This window comes from Caloenas nicobarica, chromosome 2 (assembly GCF_036013445.1).
Source record: "Caloenas nicobarica isolate bCalNic1 chromosome 2, bCalNic1.hap1, whole genome shotgun sequence".
Classification (NCBI taxonomy): Eukaryota; Metazoa; Chordata; class Aves; order Columbiformes; family Columbidae; genus Caloenas; species Caloenas nicobarica.
In genome coordinates this window covers 138,954,433-138,977,656 of record NC_088246.1, presented here as the reverse complement: position 1 = coordinate 138,977,656, position 23,224 = coordinate 138,954,433, and the positions used below count along the sequence as shown (strand labels likewise).

At 36.9% G+C, this 23,224-nt stretch overlaps 1 protein-coding gene across 1 annotated transcript in view; it reads right to left on the bottom strand.

Annotated features, from left to right (window-relative positions):
* Positions 1 to 23,224, bottom strand: part of SLC26A7 (solute carrier family 26 member 7) — a 67,740-nt gene that overhangs the window by 12,174 nt on the left and 32,342 nt on the right. Inside the window, exons 5-12 of the mRNA XM_065627951.1 lie at positions 20,909 to 21,061; positions 20,124 to 20,206; positions 18,360 to 18,507; positions 16,183 to 16,296; positions 13,026 to 13,103; positions 11,512 to 11,607; positions 4,362 to 4,468; positions 3,086 to 3,176 (exon numbers count right to left, since the gene is read on the bottom strand). Coding sequence (XP_065484023.1) covers positions 3,086 to 3,176; positions 4,362 to 4,468; positions 11,512 to 11,607; positions 13,026 to 13,103; positions 16,183 to 16,296; positions 18,360 to 18,507; positions 20,124 to 20,206; positions 20,909 to 21,061 — 870 coding nt within the window. The remainder of the gene's footprint in view (positions 1 to 3,085; positions 3,177 to 4,361; positions 4,469 to 11,511; positions 11,608 to 13,025; positions 13,104 to 16,182; positions 16,297 to 18,359; positions 18,508 to 20,123; positions 20,207 to 20,908; positions 21,062 to 23,224) is intronic.

Below are 23,224 nucleotides of genomic sequence, written 5' to 3'. Positions count from 1 at the left end.
GAGAGACACCATTCTGCTGATTTTGATGTGCAAACACTGCTGCTGAAAACACCTCAGCAGGTCAGCAGCAAATCATGAAGGCAGATCAATAGATCTGGTTCCAAGAAGTTCTCCAAAAGGACTTCAGTCCACAAGAGTGCTATATGCAATAAAATATCCTATCACTAAGTGCAAAAAGGGGTCTGGATACAGAAAATTTCCATTTACTACTGAAACAAAATACCTGATTTATGTGAGTATCAGCTCTCAGAAATGAATTGCTTATGGCAATTGGTAACAGGAAGCAAAACCCAAGAATTCACAATAAAGGTTCAAAAAGCCTCTATTCTTACTAACAAAACTCAGAGATGTAACAAGGTCACACTCGAACACAAGTGGAGCTGACACACAGATCATTTTTTAAGTAGTTCGAAAAAGTGTAGGATTGAATTGAAGATACACAATTTTACCAACAGACTTCTAGTAAAACAGGAATTGAAATCTTCACCACAAAATATACAAACTACCTCCGTATTGTAGACTGCTGTTCAGACTTCTGGGAACCAGACAATCTCTCACGACACCACCACAGCGACCATTATACTGACTAGGGAAACATTTCAAACACCCAAAATTGAGGCAATGAACCCCAGATTACATATAGGGACTTTGCGCAATTTACTTATGAATGTGATTGTGGTACATATCACATCACCAACATACCTCGGTCAGTCAAGTGACAAAGCTTAACTGGCAATTAAAATGGCTAAGATCATATGAAACGAAGCTCTAAAACAAGGGCAAAACAGAGGGCAATATATGCTTGAATGGAGGAGTACTCCAACAGCAAACAGATTCCCATCAAAAAAGGTGCTATACACAGCTTGGTGTGGAGACAAGTGGGGAATGTGGTGCCATACCAAAACTGGCAAAGTGGAAGATGAAAACTAAGAAAAAGGAAGACTGATGTGCAAAAATCAAAGCCTGCAAGATCAAGAAGCTAACAAGCTTCCAAAAATATGAGGTAGAAAACTCAAAAGGTTCAAATCCTAAGGTGGAATCAAGCAGATGGCAGACTTAGGTATAGTCTTTTGTCCAGGATGGGCAAGGACAATTGTGCCAAATTTGGCTTAGTTATTCCTGGCTCTGGTTTGTACTAGCTGCTTTCTTAATGAGAACCGTTCTGAGAAAAATGGACTTCCTGTTTATCATGCATGACCTTGCTCAGAAAGAAAGAAAATTATCTCAGGTAGCCTATTCCTGCTGTCACTTAGACAGATACCATCAATTGCCCTGTGCTCTCTGCACAGTCATGTCTATGCCTGAGTAAGAGTTCAGTTCAGGGAATGCCTGTGATGCAATGTGTTTCACATAAGGTTCTAAATACCCTGTTGATTTTTTCCACATTAGAATGTTTTTTCTCTTGTTGATGAAATAACCCCTATAAATCCACAGACCTTAATGGCAGGGTAGATGATTAAGCTTGCATATTTTTATGTTTAAAAGTCCTGTTGTTTATGTCTAAGCTGTTATTTACCAGGGGAATTTGGATCAGCCTAACATTCATACATTAAAAATTACCGTAAATGCCTGCTGCAACCCGGTGATTCTAAATTCGATTAAGGCCATTTTTCTAAATCTTTAAAATATTTTCCTTCTTTGTTTTGTGTAATAAGCTCTTGAGCAATTTGCTTTCTTAACAAAATGTTGTTTTCCCCACTGTCTGCAGACCCTAGTTTGTTATTACTTGGTTACTGGCATTAATGATTAAGGAAAAAAGCAGGGGAGCAGTTAACTTAAAAAAAATAATTAAAAACTCATAGGGATTTGTACAAAATGTCTTATGAATTGATACGAAAAATAGTAGGCAAATCAAATTTTGGTTATCCATCTCTGACAAAGTTACACCAACATTTTTATTAAGAATGAAAACTGATATAATAATTGACAGCTGGGCCAGCCTCAACAACAGTGTTTTTAATTTACACTTCAGAGTCCTCCCTATTCTCATGTACCTTTCACATTCCAGCATTGTTCAGCATGCCAAAACAGTAAACCCCCCTGAGCTAAGCTCAGATTTTGAGCCCAAGATAGCTCTAATGGAAAACATTTGCCAGAAAAAACAAATGCTTTAGAGGACAGCTTCTCAGTGCTGAGGTAATACCTGCTGACCATGTTGCTGACTGGTGCCTAAGACCTTTCACAAGCGTTAGGAAAGAAGACATGGTGGAAACTGCCACAGTGGAAGAAGGCAGGATGTACTAGTGATGGGACTCTGTGCTGAAAGGACACATGGTTCTACTTCTTTCTTGACTGCTGACCTACCATTTCATCCCAGAGAAAGGAGTTCACCTCTCTGGGCCACCACCCCTATCTTCTTACCACAGGCCTGACCACAAACAACCTTGATGATAACTGCAGTGAAAATAACCAAAAGAATTTTATATCTCTGATTGGTAGCTTTAACTTTGTAAGAAGCCAAAATTTAAAACCACAGTCTTTCAGAGGTTCTTCCATCGATTTTTCATGTGAGGGTACCCTTGTTTGAGTACAGGGTAGTGAGATGTGTGAAGTAGTCTGTGACAACTTCATGCTGCTGTCCCTCCTTCCCCAGCGACACTCGGTGTCCTCTGGGACAGTCTAGTCACAAGGGGCTGGTGACAGAAATGAGGAGAGAAAAGAGATTGGGGAGGATGAGAGTTATCAAAGGACTTTCAGGAAATGAGGAAATCTGATAAGAATGTAGAGACAGCTCTTGTCTGCTCAGATGGCCCCTGCCCTTGCTGCCAAGAGATTTCCTTAGACTTAAGAATTAGGAAAATTTTACAAAGAGCAAACTTAAAAGTAACAAATAAGCTAAGATAGACGAATCTAACAGGACTTGCCTAACCTTGCAGACCAGCAGCAGAACCAGGAACATATTCCAATTTCTGATGCCTAGACTATTTTTTTAATTTACTATGTCATACTGGTTTTAGATTTCAAGCGGTCATTTTACAAAAATGTTCTCTTGACTCACTGATTACAATCTGGTAACCAACTAGAGAAAATAAACAAATCTGAATTAGTGGAACACACACACACACACGAAAGATAATTTACTTACACAATTATCTTCTGGTTTGTATTTATATTCCTCTTCTTTCACATTTTTCAAATTCAGTGTCTTTGCTCTGTAATCAATACACAGAGAAAATCTGTAAGGCACATCATCAGTAGTCTTGAACAGAAACAGGAAGAGACACACCCCAAAACTGCAGTGTAGAAGTTTAAATCCATACACATTTTTATGCAAATAAGGCTTATTTTTTGTGATAAAGATCCAGTTAAGAGAGTAAAAAGCATGTATTAAAATTATAGTATATCACTTTGAAAAATTGATATAATTATTTTTTATTCGAATACGTATAATGGAAATTTCTGGTAAATAAATTATTAATTTTAAGTTTCATTACTGTTTTATAGCTGGCCAGAGAGCTATTCTCAAGTGAAGGTAGTAGATATAGAATCTACAACTTCAAAAGTACAGAGATTTAATTAGGTATTTTTTACCTACAAAATCATAGTGTAGGGAAAAGGGAAAAAAATATACTGAATAGCTATGGGTCATGGAAACTAAGGGTGTTTTATTTATCAAATTTGCTGTATCTCTGCATGCTGAAGCAGAATGTTGCACTCCAGCTATCAAAGTGGGGAACTTAATTGGAAAATCCAGAATTCCTGTGCTCTCTACGTGGTCATTGGAAAGAGAAAGTTTCCTTGAGAAGGCAGCTCAGTGTACAACCTTCTGCTTCAACACTTCACTTGCAGAAATGCCTTTAACTGCAGAACAAGAAGACTATGAAACTAGCTGTCATCTGAGCTCTGTGCCTAAAGCTAGGCAGTGGAAATATTCCCAGAATACAACATTTAATAGATGCATCAGTGTGCAGGGAGTGTTTGCAGGTACTGGTGTTAGCTAAATGAGGCTTGCAAAAGTCGGCTGTTCTCTCCTGTTTGCATAAATTGAGCTGCAGCTGCTGCTGGTTTTAATACACTCTGATACATAACATGTACCATGTGTAATACTCTGTCAAAGAAGTTATTATTGATTTTTCTGTTGATCTTATGCTACCTTCACTTAATGAACCATAGAGATGTGCAATACTAACAGAAATTACAAAATACTGCCAAAGTATGAAATGGTTTAGAGATCCTTAGCCTACAGTAAATGCACAGGTGTGACTTCTGCATTGTCTTATCTTGTAAATTTCTGCAACTAGAAAACTGAAGTTTCATTGTGAAATTTAGTGTACTGTATGACAACACTGACAGTAAAAAAATGTGCCAGAAAGAACACATAAAGATGTGCTACTAGAAAATTTCAATAGCTTATTTCTCACCTGGGAAAGCGGAAAATCACAATTACTATAGTGCAGACAACGCCATACAACAGTCCCACGTTAGCAGCAAAGCATATTGTAAACACGTAGGTACTAACCCATATACTCTTTAAGGAGAGAAACAGAAAGAGATGGTTAATTTTAATTTTTGTAACAATTTATCTTCTATGACTCAAAGATTTTTAAAATTAAGATAGTTTCTCAGAAGTGAACATTTGGTACTTTGACCTGGATATTGAAGACTGTGTTAGTGATTAAAATAATGTCTACCCATGGGAGAACTCGTATGACATAGTACTACTCATCTCAATGCTCACAGAGGTTCCTTTCAGACTTACTTTAAATAGCACATGTAGTTATACTAACAGCATAATTCAGAATGAACTCGGTTGTTTTGCAAAACCTATATCTTATTTTTCACATTGCAAGTTTTTGTCACCTTCTTCACTGCACACCTTTAAAATCTTCCTTTCATTTTACACAACAAGGTACCCTAAAGGTCACATACAGGGAGCTCTTCTAACACTAATTGTATACGTGGGAATTATAATTTGTGAAGAGGTTAATTAAAAGTGACATTTATCAGAGTACGACTGACTAAACCAACTCTATAACAAAAAAATTATTGGGGAATTAATTTCTTCACATGGGAATGGTGAGATTTCAAATTACTTCCCCATCTTTCAATATTTGATTAATAAAACTTTGGATGCAATTTAAATACAAATTAAAAAGGAAAAAAAAAACCAGAAAAAAAAGTCACTTTGAAAATGAACTTAAAATATTGAAAACCCAAAAGATTTTTACATTTCAATTTTTTTCCTTCATTATTTTCTAAACAAGAATGATCATTCATATTTCCATACTGCAATGATTTATACCACAGAGAGATATCCAGATTTCACAATTAAAAGGGCACAAGTACAAATTACTTGATTTCTCACAGCAACCTAATGTCAGCACATATTTCTTTCCTTGAGGGAGCCTTAAGCAAAGACTGCCACCTAATCTTTGTATAAAAAATGTTAAAGAAGAATGGAAAGTATTTTCAGTCCTCCGAATGTACTGATCTTCACAGGTGCCTGTTTCAACAATTACAGTGGTTCTTGTTTATGTTTGCAGAGGAACAGATCACATTACAATGTCACAATCAGTGTTAAAATTATCCTTTCCGAGGCTTTCACTTAGCTCAGTAAAGCCAGAGACAGTAGAATACTTTCAGACTAACCACAGGAGTTTTGCTCGAGTAGATTTCAGAGCTGTTATTTTATGAATTCTAAAATGTAAGTCATACCATACTAATTTATACTTCACAGAGGACAGAGTGTTACGTGACTCTACAGAGAAACCTTTTCCTCCCTCATCTTCAAAGTTCTAAACTACTGCAGAAGGTTTTGCAGTCTCTTCAGTGGCACAGCTGCTAGGTAAACTGGTAGTTCGTTCCCTGAAACCATGTTCAGTCTCCATTTATACTTTAAAATTGGATCTTATACAAATTGTTTTGTATATATTTGCAAAGAATACCTTTACAAGCAACAAACATTGAGTTCTGATTAATCAGACAGAAAGTAATTGTAACATTTACAAATCCAATATAAATTTATAAAGAAGGTTGCTGGATGTGAATGGGCTAACAGAAGTAGTACAAACATGAAATTCAGGGAGGATCAAGAATTGGCCCATCCTGATAAGGCTGAACCCTTGACAACATCTGAGATCAAGGAATGCACCTCAGCTGCAGACCTGAGGTATCTCATTAAATCACTGCTGCAAGATCCACAAAATTATTTTCTCCCAGAAGAAAACAGAAAGCATGAAAACACAATGTGAAGTCTACATAGGAAGAATCAAAGCAAAAAATGTTCTAGTGCTGCTGAGCACTGAGAAAGCTAGTTGAGTCCCTCTTTAGCAGCCTAGTATCTTACATCTGAACTGTAACCAGAGACTGCTATTTTTGAGAGAATGAGCCAAAATAATCATATTCTCATTTGTCAATCACCCTTTCAATGCTTTTTATTGGCCTGGAGTCAGTTATTTTTACACAGGGTAGCATCGAACTTGTAGAAAGAAGTTATGTTGATCTGATAGACATTTTTTTAATTAATGGGTTGTCACAAGGTTCAGCAAAGAAGTCATAAAAATATCAAAGTTTTCTTTGGCAACTTACTTCAAGATGGCTATAGTATATTCCAGGACAGATAGAATCTAATCATTCTTCAAATCTTAGCAATAATGTATTATAGGCATGTTTTTCTTCAAAGTCAAAACAAAATTCAACTTCAAAATATGCTTATACAGTATTAATTTCTAAAAAATCCTAAAGAGTGAGAAAATAATCAGGAGATACGGATTTATGTTGAATTCTGCATATATCAGAAGATATCGGAAGCACTGAGAGGTACTGTGACTGCACATACAGCAGCTACCTCTGAAACTCCGTGGACAGTGTTTCCATGTAGACCTTTTCATTTCATAAGGTCTACTCATCCACCACTGAGGGGAGTGTGAAATGGGAACTTGATGGGAATAAAAAGCATGTAAGTAGGAGAAGTGAGAGCATACTCTCTGAGCTAATGGCTAAACAATGAAATACTAACATACTGTGATACTATATGTTTCTGTACCACTTTGGAATCAGATTATAAATAATCCTTTCTGTTGCAAACTGAGATGATCAGCTATTGCCTGTGTGGGTAAAGTTCATTTCACTTGGCATTAACCACCTACTGCACAGATGTCTACAGCTGCAGGAGCTGTCTAGATTCCCACCATAATCAATGGAGATTTGGTTATCAGAGTGAGGGAAATTTAGGATGCATTTCACCTGACTCCTGCCTAATTACACTGCTGTGTACTTCAGGAAGAGATGAATCAGCCCTAACTGGACTTGACTGATCAGCTCTGTATTGTCTGTAATGCGAGGCTGTGGCATCTTGCTCAGATGAAGAGCCCTTGCTGCAGTCACCAGCACATAGCCAGAGGGAGAATCCTATAAAAGTCCTGTTCGTTCAGGCGATGCTTTGGCAGAGAAGATGCTGGAGTCCAGGAGGAAGCTCTGGCTCCAGGGAGGCTGCACAGCATTCCCATGCACCCACATCCTTCTGCAGACAATACTGATGCATGCCTATGTCCTCAGGGCACCCTTCATCAAACTTTACAATTCAAATACTGAAGTGAAGACCACTACAGCCATAAAACAGGAGCTGTTTAACAGTAAAGTGGTATGGTAGTTCTTTAATATAATTTTTCGCAAGCATTCCACACACAATGCTTGAGAAGGTATTTGTTTGCACAGACTTCCATGGAGACAGATGGACTGATATAAATATTATTCTTTAAAAAGAGTTTATATGGCAATCACACTTTCAACAGATTAAGCATTTGCAAATTCCTTCCCACCCCATTGGGACTAACTACAGCAAAACTAATATAAATCAGGGTAGCACATTCACTAATGTGGGAAAGATAGAAAATCTCCCTAGGATGTCATAAGCTGGAACCATTAGTGTAAAATTAGATAATAATTAGAAGAGACAGCTTGCTACTTTTTGCAAAATGTTTTATATAGCAAAGCCCTCTGTGCTCTTTCATGAATCAGGGAATCTATTTGATGAATACCTGAACAAATCTAAAAGTTCATCTCCCTCCTGAGGATAGTATGTTAAGAAGTTCTAAAAATACATGAAATTGCACCAGTGAGCTCCAAAATTCCATGGAAGGCCCTCTCTGGGCCCCCTACTCCAGCTTATTTTGACAAAATGGAGTGACAGGGTGATGGTTCGATGACTTAGAAACTCACACTAGCAAGATCTTGGAGGACACTTGTCTAAAGTGAGACCCTCCTTGTTGGATCTACTTGCTGAATTGGTAGCATTCTTTACATCCTTATATTACATGAAATTCATACATCCATAACTACCTCTCCCATCTCGGCACCATGTAGGGAATATGTATTTTTTATTATAAATTGTAGCCATTCTTTCTATTTTACAAGTCAGATGCACAACTTAGCTCTGCTTTGACTGTAGTCATCTCCTGTTTAAGTAATTTATACAATTTTTATCATTCTTTTCTCTTTAAATACCATAGTATTTTTCTGTTGAACACATTAAATCCCTGTTATACAATTAACACATGAAAATAATTCTTACTCTATTGTGATTTTTCACATTCTGAAATATTTTTTTCCCCATTTTTGGTCACTTTCAAGTCCAACTGTTAACAGCAAATAGAACATTTTTCTTCAGCAGTCCATTACCAGGCAGTAGTCTTTGCCTAGTTTAAATGGCTGCAGCTCATCTGGGATGCTCAGCCTTAAAAACAAGAGTCAACAAGAACTTCATAGGTCTTTTTGTTGACACTAGGAAAATGCACTGTCAAGCAGAATGAAAAGAGAAGTTAGTCAAGAAGTAGGCTGGCATAACAAATTAGGCTTGCAGGAAGGATATGGAAATCAACTTGTGATCTGAGGACCTGAAAAGTGATATACACTCACAGAAGAATTCCAGATCATCTTCCGTGTAGTTCCCCAAAACAGGCAAAAATTCAAGACAAGTCATTCTCAAGTTAATGTACAAAACACAGATAACACAGGAATCAACACCCTAGAAACAGCCAAAAGATGAAGATAGTAAAGAGAGGACAAATACTGTTATGTATATAGTTATGTATTTAACATATATAGTGGAAAAGAGCAATTATTGATCTGAAATTACTGAAATCATCCAAGAAGGTGCAGGGACTGACGGAAGACCTTAATTGAAGCAAGAGATCTTTGAATTTCGTACGAGTATTGTGAATGGCAGGAAAGGGGTCTTTCGAGTAAGGGCAGCGAGGTTCTAGCTGCAAAGAAATTTGAGAGGTGGGATGTAAAAACAAGACGTTCCTGAGGGCTGATAAAGAACAAGTTGAAAGAAAATTGAAACAAATATACATAATAATATTCGGCTAATAATATTGAGTATTAGCTACTTATGTCTGTCAGCCTAGCTGTTCCTTTGGACTCAGCTGTTCCTAAACATTAAATCTTCAAGAAAAAGCAATCCATGGCTGGAGAGATTTCATGGACTCACAGAATATCTTCAATTGGAAAGGACCCATGAGGAGTCAAACTCCTGAGCTGTACCTTTCAAGCTGTACCTTTTACATTTAGCAGAATTATGTTTTATAAAGAACAAATCAACCGATAAATATTACCGGTCTTATTTGTGTTCAATGAGAATCTTAAAGAAATGCAAAGGAACAATGTAACAAAAGCTATAATATCCTGTTTCTATGCACAAAATATTTGCCACACCTGTGAGCATAACAAACCTGACTTCTATGTTACCTGACGCACGCCCTTCAAAGAATCAGTTCCAGAAAGGACAGCTGCTAATTATTTCCAAATGGTTTTTTTTGAGAGTTTCTCTCTTCAACACACTTTGGATAACCTGGGTAATGGGACTGATTCATTCCTAATGTGTCATCAGTTGCTGGGGTGAATCTTTTCAGGTCAAAATCAACACTATCCTGTTTATTCAAACCACTGGGCTTGGTGGGGCTCCTCAGACCAGGCAGCAATGTGAGATGAACATTTATAACCTTACTTCAGATGGTGGCATTTAAAGCAAGATGATTTACCCTGTCAAGCTAAGGACTGATGGTACAACTATTTGAAGATAAATCATCGTTCAAGTATGTCCAGTTAAACAGATAAACCCAGCAAACTCTCCCTCTCTACAACCTTTCTTCTTCTCTATAACCCTCCTTAGAAATAATTACAGATGTCAGAGGTGTAACAACCAACTACTCACCCATCCTTTCTGCCAAAAACACTAAAGCAAATATCAGTCAGGCTAGTCTATCCATCAAGATTCATCAACTTTAAGGATCTTTCAGAATATCTTACTGGAACACTTAACTACTTTCTACCTCAATGCACTGAGAGAGAAGCCATGTCTCTCTCCCATAACTACTAATTTTCTTAAGTTGGCTGTCTCCAAAATAATTCTTGGTTCACATCATCCACCCCTTGGGACTCTGGAAATCTAGGTTATGCTGAAAACCAAATACACTACAGGTGGTAGAAAATATTTTCAGAATTTTGCTGCTTGAGGAACATAAGATGTCATGAAAGATAGAGCTTTTCTTTTTGAATTATTAAAATCCTAGACTTTTGTGACAAAATGTGGAAAATCTCAGCCAAACTTGATGTTATTTACTCAGCTTTCCATACTGAAATCTAGTATTCTATAAAATATGTTTTATTCAGTCTAGACTTACCATTACTGCTGTAGAATATTAAGTCAAATGTTACCTCCAGTAACCTATATCTTCCACCACAGAGGAGGACGATATGACCAAAATACCTTTCTGAATATTTGTTAACTGAAACTGCATAAACAGAAGTTCCAAAAGCTTTATGGGATGTCAATATGTATTTATGTAAGTGGTTAGTGGTTTTGGTTCTACTGATTGCCCAATACATTCAAAAACTTCCATGGAAGAGAAAAATAGGAGTCTTCCTAAACAGGGACTCATCATTAATATTTGCCAGGAATTCTGTGCAAATGTAAGTCAGAGCATTCAGACTTTGCATTAAACTGGATTTTCATACTATGTCTCTTTCCATCTATCTGCTTTTTCTGATGTGTTCCCCCTCTCATACTGCAGAGTCTTTCATTATGATCAAACAATAGATATCCTATTCGCAAAATCTGAAAGAGCTAAGGCAATTTACCTACAGAACCCTAGGACATATATCTTTCTGCATCTCTAGTGTTTCCAGTTCTGTTTGTCCTGTACAGTCATTCCATACCCCCAGACGACAAAGATACTGGTATCTCTTTGATAATACTACAATAACAAAGCAAGCTAACCAGCTTGAGAGGGCATAGAAAATTAGACACGCTTCTGCTCAGAGTCTGTATACTCATCTTTAGCACTAAATTAGGTTTGATTCTTTATCATTTACTAAAATTCTGATTTTTTAAATACTATTAACATTACAGATGCTGTGATTCTGAGATAGAAAATACACTAACAGTACACAAACTCCCTAATTATAATAGCTTGCACTTGTCTGTTCTAGAGCAACAGAACTATTAAGTTTGGTTACGTATTTGTTAAAGGTTCTCAAGAAAACCTCCTTAGATTAAGTTTCACTTACCCAGTCTATTTTATCCACATTCCAATATTTTTTTAAGTCACGGAACTGCATTAACATCCCCTTCAAGCCCACAACAATAATGCTTGCTAGCACACACTGCAATGAAATAAGAAACGAAAGACATTTGCAGAATTGGTAATGAAAACAAATGTTCTTTCTTCAATTTAGCAGTCAATATCGTGACTAAATTATCAAAAAAATGAAGTTAGTGTTTCAAAAACAGGATAAGCACAGATGTCTTTGTGACACAAACGTAACAGTATCAAACCAATTTTTTCTTTCTTGCAGGCGATCTATAGGCCACCTGACTGTGAGAAAAATGTCAGAAACTTCAGGACGTCCCTAGACTCTCTATGTGTCACCAGACCAATGAGTCTGGAGAACTCAGAAGCAAATCAGTACTCAACTTCTACACAGTGAAGAATTTCAATTCCCCTTCTTCATCACCTAGACAAGGTCTCTAGAGCAAAAAATCCATTAACTTTGAGGCAAACAAAATGATTTATTGTTCTCTAAATCAGAAAGCGGGAGGAAATGGTTGAAGAAATCATTTGAAGCCAAAAAGGATAGAGTACAAAGTGAAGGACTTGCAGTGCACAGGTGGGAAGGGCTGAAAAAAACATCATAGAAAAGAAATAAATTATCAAGAAACATATGATTTTTTTTTTCATGTAGGCAAAAAAGCCTGTAGGAAACCAGTCAAAATTTACATATAATCCATATAAAAAATGAAAGGAAGAAAGCACTATAATGAAAAAATTGATATATTGTTCATCACTCTTTAAGTGCCATTACTTTGCATGGTTAAAATAAGCTATAAAAGGATCTGTGTTTGAAAAGTGAAAATCTTCATTTGATATTGTAAACAACAGCACAAAGTAAATGTAAAATACAGTTGAGCAAAAATTTCATATACAAATATGGGAGAATTATGGATAACTTTGGCATGCCTCTAATTAACATTAAATATTAATTTGTAATACTAAAAGCAGATATATCTTATGTGAAAACACACCATGTTGCTTTACAGAGTCTTAGTGTAGAAGATATATCCCATGACAGAGATAAAAGAACATCTCATGATCTTTCTGCAATTAAGTTTAGATCACTATCTACAATAATTTGTGTCAAATTTATTTGAAAAGCAAAGTCATACATCATATACATAACTGGAGAAAAATTGCTAATTTCTACTGCATTTTGTCAGTTTACAAACCCACAGCAATCTGGATGTATATTTTTCATAAACTACATGCCAAAATTAAGTAGAAGAGAAATGCTTTCCAATATACTTATGTGATAGCCTATATATGCAACTACATATGTGTAAAATCTACATATATTATATTGTCACCTCTGTATTTTATGATTTTGAGACTAGCTATGCCCTTACTATTCTTTCTCCCATTGAAATTAAACAGAACTCATTTAGAGGTAGTACAGTTTTTCACTGAAAGAAATTAAGTAATTACAAAATGTTTGACATAATCTTTAAAAAAAAAAAAGTACCGTACCATAGGCAGCCAGTAAAGCATAGGTCCAATTGCATAGATCACCAAAAGAATTAATACACAAGAAATAAGGCAAGCCACCTAAAACAATAAAAAAGCAGATCATTCAGTCTAACAATAAAATAATATTAAAACCTATGAAAAGGTCTATTCACTAAATATTGCAGACAAAATCAAGAAGATGAAGTTGCTAGCTATTAATGTATCTATGGATTGCAGATGCATATAATTTCAGTTTTATTCTCTGGTGATTACCTTCAGCCAATTGCAGTGAAACCACAGTAAGAAATTTCAACACCCATGCTTGACCCTGCTGACACACACAGACACAGACCACAGCATTGCTTACGCACTCGGCTATTCAAAGGAGCGTGTGTGCAATACCTCATCCCAGAAGTTTCACAGCACCCACTGTCATTCTGTAACATATTTATAGTCATGCACCCTATGTTGCACTAAATAATAGATCTGCCATAGCACTGACCAAAATTATATACAGAGAACTGTGTCATCATTTTCGTGCAAGAGAAGATTTCTAACTTCTTTTATTGGAATCAACACTAAAAGGAAATTACTATGTTGTCAGAAACCACCAGTGATTTCATGTTAATATCAGTGAGCTTTATTTTAGAAAATGTAGGAACATTTTTTTAGTATATTAAAAATTATAATTAATGCAGGTGACATGAGTCCAGACAAACATATGGTCTAAATATTAGTATTCTATGCTATCAATCTGATGGAAAACTACAATAAAATTGCGGTCTCTCACTCCACTCTGGCTGCTCAGAAAGCAGAGTACTTCTGCTCTCATTAAGATACAGTCCAGATTCACAGAAGGTTTTTGACGATAAGTAGACAGATGCTCACTTTATTTTTATATTGATAATATGTTTCTTTACTAAAATAATTAGGTATCATTTTAAGAGACAAGTTGTTAAAAACAAAACCAGACAAGTTGTTAAAACACTAGAAAATTAAAGCCATGATGTACTTAAAAATACCATCAAGAATGATAGACAGAGTGTTTACAGGAAAAAAGACACTAAATTGCTGGTAAAGCCACAGGGAACTTTTCCCTCTTTCTGCCTTCCCAAAAAGGAAAAAAAAAAAAAAAAGTAAAAAGGTGTTGATTATACTTGAAGGACGCAAGGACACTTCTAGCTCACAATACAGTCCCTCACTTCTGTTTTCTCCCAGGACAAGATAACACTGAAGAATAAATGACATCACTGAATCCCAGGTATAGCTGTTGGAGAAAAAGGGGCTGCTCCGAGCCCCTGAAAGGCTCCTTGCATTTCTTTCATGACATGTGCCAGAGTCAACTGACTTCTCTTTATGTAGTCAAAGCAACCCCTTGCTCTTCCTTTTGCCTATGATCTTACCAACGTTTATTAGTGGTGTTCTTTTCATCTCTTCATTCTAGCCAGACAGCCCCAAAAGTAGATGATGGAGTGGATGAGTTACTTTCCAAAAAAACAGTAGGAGAGAGAGTTTTATGTTTATTAAAATACTCTCATAGTGATAACACTTGGCCACACTCTAACTTTTGGATTAAGGCTCTGCTATACTGTAAAACCAACAGATAAAACCAAGCAGAGCCTTATTATTTTTAACATGTACTTCCTACCTTGAAATCAAACTATGGTGGTTTCTTTTTCTATTTCATGTATTTAATAACCTTCTACTGGGGCCTTTACCTACATGTACCAGGGCCAAAGTGCTCAGATATCCTACATGCCTTCAGGTTATAGGTCTTCAAGTACAGGTCTTGAGGTTACCTTAAATCTTCCTTGGAAAAGCCATGATGCAATACAACTGCAAATTGTACAGACAATATGTGAACAGGTAACAGAAGAGGATGTCTGTGAGGATGAGGACACCTGGTATGACATTGAATCCAAGTCAAAGACACAAAATAGCTAATAGCAAACTGGTAGCTAAGCTTTTTGCATATAAATGTTTTTTAAAGATTATTATTGGATAAATTATTCAGTATGATTAATCAAGTTCAGAGTACTGTGTAGGCTAATTAGCAAGTAATTAATATGTAAAGTTTTGAAATAAAGCCCTGTATCATTTCTTAGTATTGTGGTGTCTTCATGAGAAATAATTGCAGGACATGGTCAAGAAGAAATAGCACCTCTTAGCTGTGCTTAGGCGTGTCAGTTGTACCTCATTACGCTTTTCCTCGTAATTAATGACCTTTACATAGGCAAGAGCAACAGTCATAAAAAGACAAACAAACAAACAACAAACTCCAAAGGACATAACATTTATATGGCAGGATGCCACCAATGGACACTTGAGTTTCAGAGGAAGGAGGGAGATGCAGTGCTTAGGGGGCTGCCCCACTGATGTCCCTGCTTCCATGGCCCACGAGGTGCCACCATACGCAGGGGTCACACAAGAGCAGTTTAGTACATCTCTTGTTCATGGGCATGGTTTTGACAGGTAACAGACTCACGGGGTCCCAATTATCATCTTCATCAATTGCAGTTCCCTCTTTTCTGACCTACTGCAAGGAGAATTTGTGGGTTTGATTTCCAAAAGTAGGAAATAGCCCAAAAACAGGGCATCATCTCTATGGGCTCAAGGTATACCGAGGGACACGACAAGTACACCATGGTACAAGGCAGAAGTTGGGAGATTATTTGTTTTTTGTTTTGCTTTTTTTATTTATTTGCTTGTTTGTTTTCCTGAAAAACAGCTCTTAAGTTTACTTTCACTTTATTTTGAAAATCAGGTAGAAGCACTAAATTAAATCTGAATTTTGCTAAAACTTCCATTTAGCCTGTACCATTAAATCTATTAAACACCATTAGAGGGCACTTTTGTTACAGTGCTGACAACTGAAGGGGCTTGTGTGTAGTTTCCTGCGGTCTGAAAACACAATTCCTAACCTCCTAACTGCCACAGACTTTAGAGTTTATATTGAATTAAACAGGTAAAAATGAATAAATGGAACCATTAGCTTTTCTTGTAAGACAGTTGCTTGTCAGATGCAATTCCATGCAGATTGTTAAAAATGACAGGCCAGAATCATTTCCCAGGACAGAGGAAAGGGAGAATAGGAAAATACAATGGATAAGTCAGTAGAAGTTCCAGTGAGCAGTATCTTAGCCTTAATTCCCCTATGTATTTCACTCTAACCCATTACCTGTGTTTTGGCACCAGTACTGTATAAAAGTGCCGTCCGTCCCATTGCTGCAGCACTTGGTATGCAAAAGAAAAATGAAGGAATCACGTTGCTGAGGCCATGAGCCAAAAATTCCTGCAAAGTTGTTAAATAAGATATGGGTTTTTTCCTATTGTTCTGCCATTTCAACCCTTCTTGCCAACAAAGGAGTCCCCAATGTAAATATTAACAATGACAATGGATGGCCATATTTTTCGGGGAAAAAAATCACATATATACATGACAAAAGATGTCCCAACATAATATATCTTCTAACATCTCAGAACCAATTTGAATGATAGAGATACTGAACCAGATTCATCAAAAGGAAGAGGCACATTTTGTTCACAGAATAAATGGTATTGCTGAGTTTTGAAGATGAAATTCAGCCAAAATATTTACATCTTGATCCACATCTGCTTTTTAACAGGCCAGAGTCTCAAGTAGTGGGATCTGGACAGTGTCCAGGTTGTTTCTGGCTTATGACTCTATTGGAAAAAGACAGCCAGTGATTTTTTTTCTTTTAGAGCATGCTTTAGTGAAAGTGAAGTATGGTGGCAATACTATGGATATGCTGTCTTTCTCTACAAATATATTTGGTGTTTATTCAGAGTCAAAATGCAGACATGTCTGAACAAAAAGAAGAAAAAGTGGGGAAGCTACCTTGTATCTGCAGCCTGAGCTGAACAGCGTTTTCTAAGCAAGCGCCCTAACCTGGCTGCCCAGAATATAAGGAGCTCATTCATCTCCTGGGGTCAACATGCAAGAAAAGACGTCAATACTGCTAGAAGTGCTTCGGACACAAATGGTATTGTATCCAGCCAGGGCAACACCTCATCATAACATTGCCTTCACAGTACAGGACAGCACCAACTTAAAGCTCCCCAGACATCCCTGCACATCCACATGCCACCAGGCAGATTCCTGTGCCTGGCCCCTGAATGCAACATAGCTGCACCACCCCACTGCCATTTGTAATCTCTGTTCTCATGGAGGTTTTGCTCTTTTGCTCCATTATTTGATGCAGGCATACACGTAGCTTCCAACACCTTGGTAATTAAGCTGCGCAAGCTATAAGTTTTCCAAAGGTGCAGAAAGACATGCAGGTTGCAGTGCTCCATTTAGTGCCCTTTAGACAATGCAGCATTTTGCCCTGAAGCCTGGCCTGTATTAAGCTCAAAACATTTTCCCTCTGCTCCATAGAAAACATGGCTCTGAAGCATCAACAGAAATTCATGACCAAATATATTCATTCTGAAAAGCATCTGAGAGACCTGAGTAGACAAGAACATTATCACCCTATGTTCCAGTGACGTAAGAGTTGTAAACAGATGCAACAAGACTGACCTGTCTAGCTATGGTGTTCAGAGACCTCCAGCTGCAAAACCAACTGTTCTTCTTTCAACCTTACATCATCTATCCCAAATCACTCAAGACAAAGGTGGGGGCAGCATTTTCATCACACAGCACTGTTGCCAGTTATCTAAAATTGAGAATTTCTTACCACAGTGCTTGAATTATTGTCTCAATGGATTTCCAGTTGGCTTGGTGTTACCCACCCACCATGACCAGTGGTGGGATAGTGCAGAAAGTAACATCCCACTTTTGCTTCAGTGTGTCTACTGTAATGTGGAATTCTGCACTCTCCTATGGCTGCCAATTTGGCAGCACTTTCTGAACTCACCCTGCTTCTTTTATACAAATAAACCTTTATTTCAAATGAGATTTCTACTTCGCATAACTTCATTTTATAAAATCAGATATGTCCTGATGCCATAAGTATCTCGCTTATTTTTAGAACTGCTTTGTTTCTTTAGTCAATGGTTGATTTAACATCTTAACTGGTCTTTAAGAGCTCAGCTGCCAGAGGAGAAACTGTCTCATCTTAGAGCACTGGAAAACGCATTAACACCCAGTGCATCGAATGCAGTATTATAAGATTATCCTGAAGGACATGCTTCCCCAAAAGGAGCAGCTCAACCAAGCAGGGCATTCTGCAGAGTTGATTCGAACTAGGTTTGGGTTTTACTGTAATCACTGGAAGGTCTCAGGATGCCATATGGAACTTACCCTTTCCTACTGGATATTCATCTATAATATCTTTCCAGAATGGTGAAGCAATTTCAAGGATTACTGAGACTAAGGAGAAAGAGTTTTACCTGATTGTCATCCACAGTGTATTTAAACTTTTTAGCAGAGCCTTGGGCTAGAGCTAGTGATGCTACATAACCCACCAGTGCTACTCCAAAAGCTTCAGTGACTACTTCAGGCAGGACATTCATGGGTGGTGCTTTTGGTGATGGTAACCTACAAAAAATAAAGACAGTCCTTTTTGCAAAGCCTGGTATGTAGCCTTGATATACCTGCAATTTATGAAAATAAAAGAGAAACAATCTTTCCAAGCACTGCTAATTTTTTAAATACTTGTGAAGTGACATTTTTTCAATATTTTAGATTAATAAGATCTCAGTCTGCGGAGAAGTGCAGGGAAGAATTTTTATGGGAATATAAAACAGTTTCAGATGGAGTCTTTCATTCGCAAACTTCGATTTGAGAAATTATGAAGGGATCCTTATAAATTAGCTCTCCCACTGAAAGATAAAATCAGCAACCATTCCCCGATTTTGTTACACACAATAAAAGAAACTCTACTGTATTTTTTCCCTTTTTGTAGTTGGCTTTCCCATAAAGTTTTCCCATCATTTAAACCTTTCAAACAATTTAGTATTCCTGTAGGTTATGGACAGTACGGACAATTATTCCATCCAATGGAGACCTTCTAATGGGGACTGCAATGAAAAACCCCAGATTGTCTCTGTACTCCACAAAAATACTTCGGTCTCTCCAGAGCGCAAATCACACCACCTAAGAGCCAAACTATGCTCCGAAGGTTTCTAATGCTCTCCACTGACAAGGCAGTTAGATATTTCAGGTAATTGCCTAAAAGTATATAGGAATGTTCCAGGCTTCTGCTTGTGTTTTTCAACACTACAGAGTCTTCTCATATGAGGTTAGAAAGAAAATAAGCTCCTGACTAAAGCTGAACTAATACAATTTAGCTGTTTGTAACATATATCAAAAGGGGATACTTAACCCTGTTTTAACCTCATATACCTAGCATGTAATAGCATGCCCTACCTACTTAAAAACATCTTTCTTTCTCAGCAACTTTCCTTATTTTTTTAGTACCAGTGCAAGGTGCCACACATGCACTCATGCTGTATTGGACTACATTGTGAAATTTCACTTTGTGAAATTTAGGAATACCCTACCATTTCTAAAAGGGAGATTATACAACAGCTGTGCTATTCCTTAACAACCCTTAGAGTTTCAACATACCTTCCAATATCTAATCTAATTTCTCTTTCCATCCAATTATAATGAACATATTTTTTCCTTATCTCCAAGGTCAGGGAGAAAAAGGTATCTCTATCTGCAGTCAGAGTGTTCTTTTCTAGATTAAGCATATCTAAATCCTTCACTTTTCCTCAGAAATCACACTTTCTAAAATTACTATGTAAGCAAGTGGAGAAGAATGAAGTGTAGTGATCTACAAGCCTTATCTCATTGCAAGTCCTTTCTGCTACAATAACCCACGGCAACCCTCAAAAAGCAGGTTGCAATAATCTTGCAGAGAATGCTCTGCCTTCCTGCCATACATCCATCAGCCATGATCAGGTACTTAGTACCTGCTCTTTATTCCATAAAGTAACAAAAAAGCTATGAAAATGTACAAGAAAATCTGCGTACAGATATACCTTGTTAACATGGGGTTGAATTGTGAGAGAGTATTTGAGGAGGTTGGAAATGAACATAATAGATTTTTGCCATTTCTTATTTCAGAAAACTACTTTGACCTCTTCAGAGACTGTTCTCAGAAGTAAACATATTTAAAAGCCACAAGCTAATAAAAAACACATTACCCATCAGGAATATGTCCCACAACTTCTAGCCCATAGACGTATTCCATGTCAGCATAGTAGCAGGCAACGGATGTAGCAATTATCTATTGATTCAATACAGAATAAAATGTTATATTTCTATTGCTTTTAGCTTCTCACATGGTCCTTATTATTGCCATACATAAACACATGACAGTGTTCATACAATTTGTTCTTTCATCAATCCAGTAAGACAGGGAAGTATATTCCACAAATTTTTGCAAATGTGAAAGAGAGGCAAAATAAACTAAGACCTGCTTATTTGCTTAATCCTTAAAGTAAGGATTTATAATGCAATAGCTAATTTCAATTTAGTCCATGCCATGTGAAAGGAAAACTGTAAGGAAAATTACAGAAAGCAATAGCATAGATATTTAACTATGTTGCACATAAATAACAAGCAACATCTGAGCCACAACTACCTAGCACAAGCCTTGCCTGGAGTTTCAATGTGCGAGCTACTTTTCATTTTCCATTTCAAACTTCTTACCCTTTAACATTCTAGAGTTCATTTGCTTGTTATTGTGTAAAAACTTGTAAACACATGAAAAATATTATACAAATTGGGAGCATATGTCACTTCTTTCTTAATTGTTTAGCCAAACTCTTTCCTGTTCTTACATTTAACATACAGCCATGAAAAATAGCTGTTCATATAATAAGTGGCAGGTGTGGCTGTGGGTAACTATAGACAACACAGTAAACTGCAATAGATCAGTTGTACCACTGAAATCTTTGTAAAGCAAAAAGTCTGATTTTGTACTTACCAAAAGTAGATCAACAGGAAGCACAACTTTAATGTTTCTCTGAAATTTCTCATTCAGTTCTTTAACAAGAACAAGCACCACAATGCTCAGCAAGGAGAGGAGTAAGGTCTCCAGCTGAACTGATCCAATATTCTCAAATATGTAGGCATAAATCTACAGTGAGCAACAAATAAAAATCACAGATTAAAAAACACTTCATTCTGGGTCACAATCTGTGGCATAGTCTCCACAATTTCAGACAATTCAAAGTATCCATGAGAGCTGAATCAATACTGCAGGAGATGAGCCACCTGACAAGCTGGCCTTAATTTAAGATTTTGCAAGGAAGAAAGTCATCAATTTATGATTGCTAAAATACAATGGACTTTTGAAAACTCAAAAATATGTGGAAAATATTTATATAGATGTATCCACATATTTCTTTTGTTAGAAGCAAACAAGAAAATCCCAGTAAATATAATGTGTACACTTTTCATATTCAGTCTTGTTAAATTCAGTGAGATAAATGAGAGCTGCACAAAAATGTTGAGAGATGCTTACATGTACAAAGATTTGTTTTCAGTGTCCTCAGTTCATAACATACATCAATTCTAATAGTAAAAGTTATTTCTGAGGAAGAATTTTAAAAATCAGAAAGGGTGGGGGAGGAAGAGAAGGAGACAGAGGAAGAACGAAAAGGGAAAGAAAATGCAGTAGTGGCTGGATGGGAAGAGAAGCAACATGAAACTTCCTAGCTGCACATGTTCTTCAGGGCATCCTCTCCAGTGCACAAGGTGATCCATCCAAATATTTTTCCAGAGTAGCTGCATCTCTTCAGCAGGGCGCACTCAATCTCACTGTTGGTTGCTCTTTCCCATTACAGAGTGCTCCATGGAACGTGCTTTGATCAGGTCCAGACACCGCAAACACTAGTTAGCTGTCAAGCTTCATGTACACATGTTATTGGCTATTTAAGTAACTAAAATTATCTCCTAAGTCCGGTTTCTTTCCCTAGCATAAACTTACAAGTTAAAAGCTGCAAAGCAAGATGTAAAAAGAGGGAAGGGCGAGATGGGGTGATTCACATATTAGTGGCAAGTGCTTTCCAAGGAAAATTCTGCATGGCAAGGTACTGGAATTGCTGGTGCAAGGCTGTAAGGGATGGGGAGCACTGGACCATGAAGTTCAAAGTCCTGCCGCAGCAGGCTCTGGCTGCATCACTGCAAGTGAGAGGCAGACTGCAGTGTCAAAAGAGAAAAAGAAGACTGGAGCAGAGCTATGGAGCTGCAAATGGGAGGCACTCAGCTTTTCAAATGTTAAGGTGTGCAACATGCTGTAAAACACAGAAAAATATAGTTGGGTCTATGATGAAGAAAGGCAATATGGTGCTAAATATAGGGAACATATAGAACAGAAATATGGAATAGGCATGGAATGACCAGTGGTGATGAGCAGCATGGATCTCTGATGATGAATACAATGTTGTAAGTAACAGATTCAGAAGAATGCACTTGTCATCACACCAGCACAGATGACACAGTGAACTGTAATGTCAGTTCCACTCTGAATTTGAGGGTCCAGAAAATTAGGCATAAATCAGTATGATAACAGATTAACAGAAAGTAGTGAAAAATTTTACAAGTTTACTGGAATGGTTAGAAGGGCTGAAGAAAGTTAGAGGGAACTTCTCTCTCAATAAACAAAGAAATAATCAGATCCCTATCACAAGTTATTTTCAGGCCTCATAAACAAAAGCAATAGTCTATTGCCTGGATCAACAAGATGAATGCAAATGAATATAATACACAAGCTTATTACAGCTGTGGGAGGGCACAGAAAAACAAGTTTGGCTCAGTCCCTTGAATTCTGCATTTATATTCTGCGAACTATTGTGTAGCTGAAATGTAAACCACAGAGAGAACAAAAAGTTAAAATCCAGGATGTAGATTTAGACTGTATCACAAGTAACTTCTTTTTAAACCACAACATTAAGAATAATAAAATCAAGCAATGAAGACTTGAACTAATAATATAAGTAAATAAATATTTTTAAAAAATGTTTTCTCTGGCAACATCTGAGAAGACCATTAAAATAAATGAAAAGGGACACTTGTAGTTTTGTATTTTTATCAAAAAAAGATTAATAATTTTCTGCCTCAGAGAATCTCTTCTCAAATACATGTATAATGCTAACAAGGTTTGACAGTTTGGAGCTTAAATACATATATTTATATTGGATAGGAAAACGTACTAGAAAAAATGATCTTAGGAAAGAACCCTGTTCCAACAGAAAGGTGGTCAAGATGATGATAATATTTTTTGCCACTGTTCTGATTC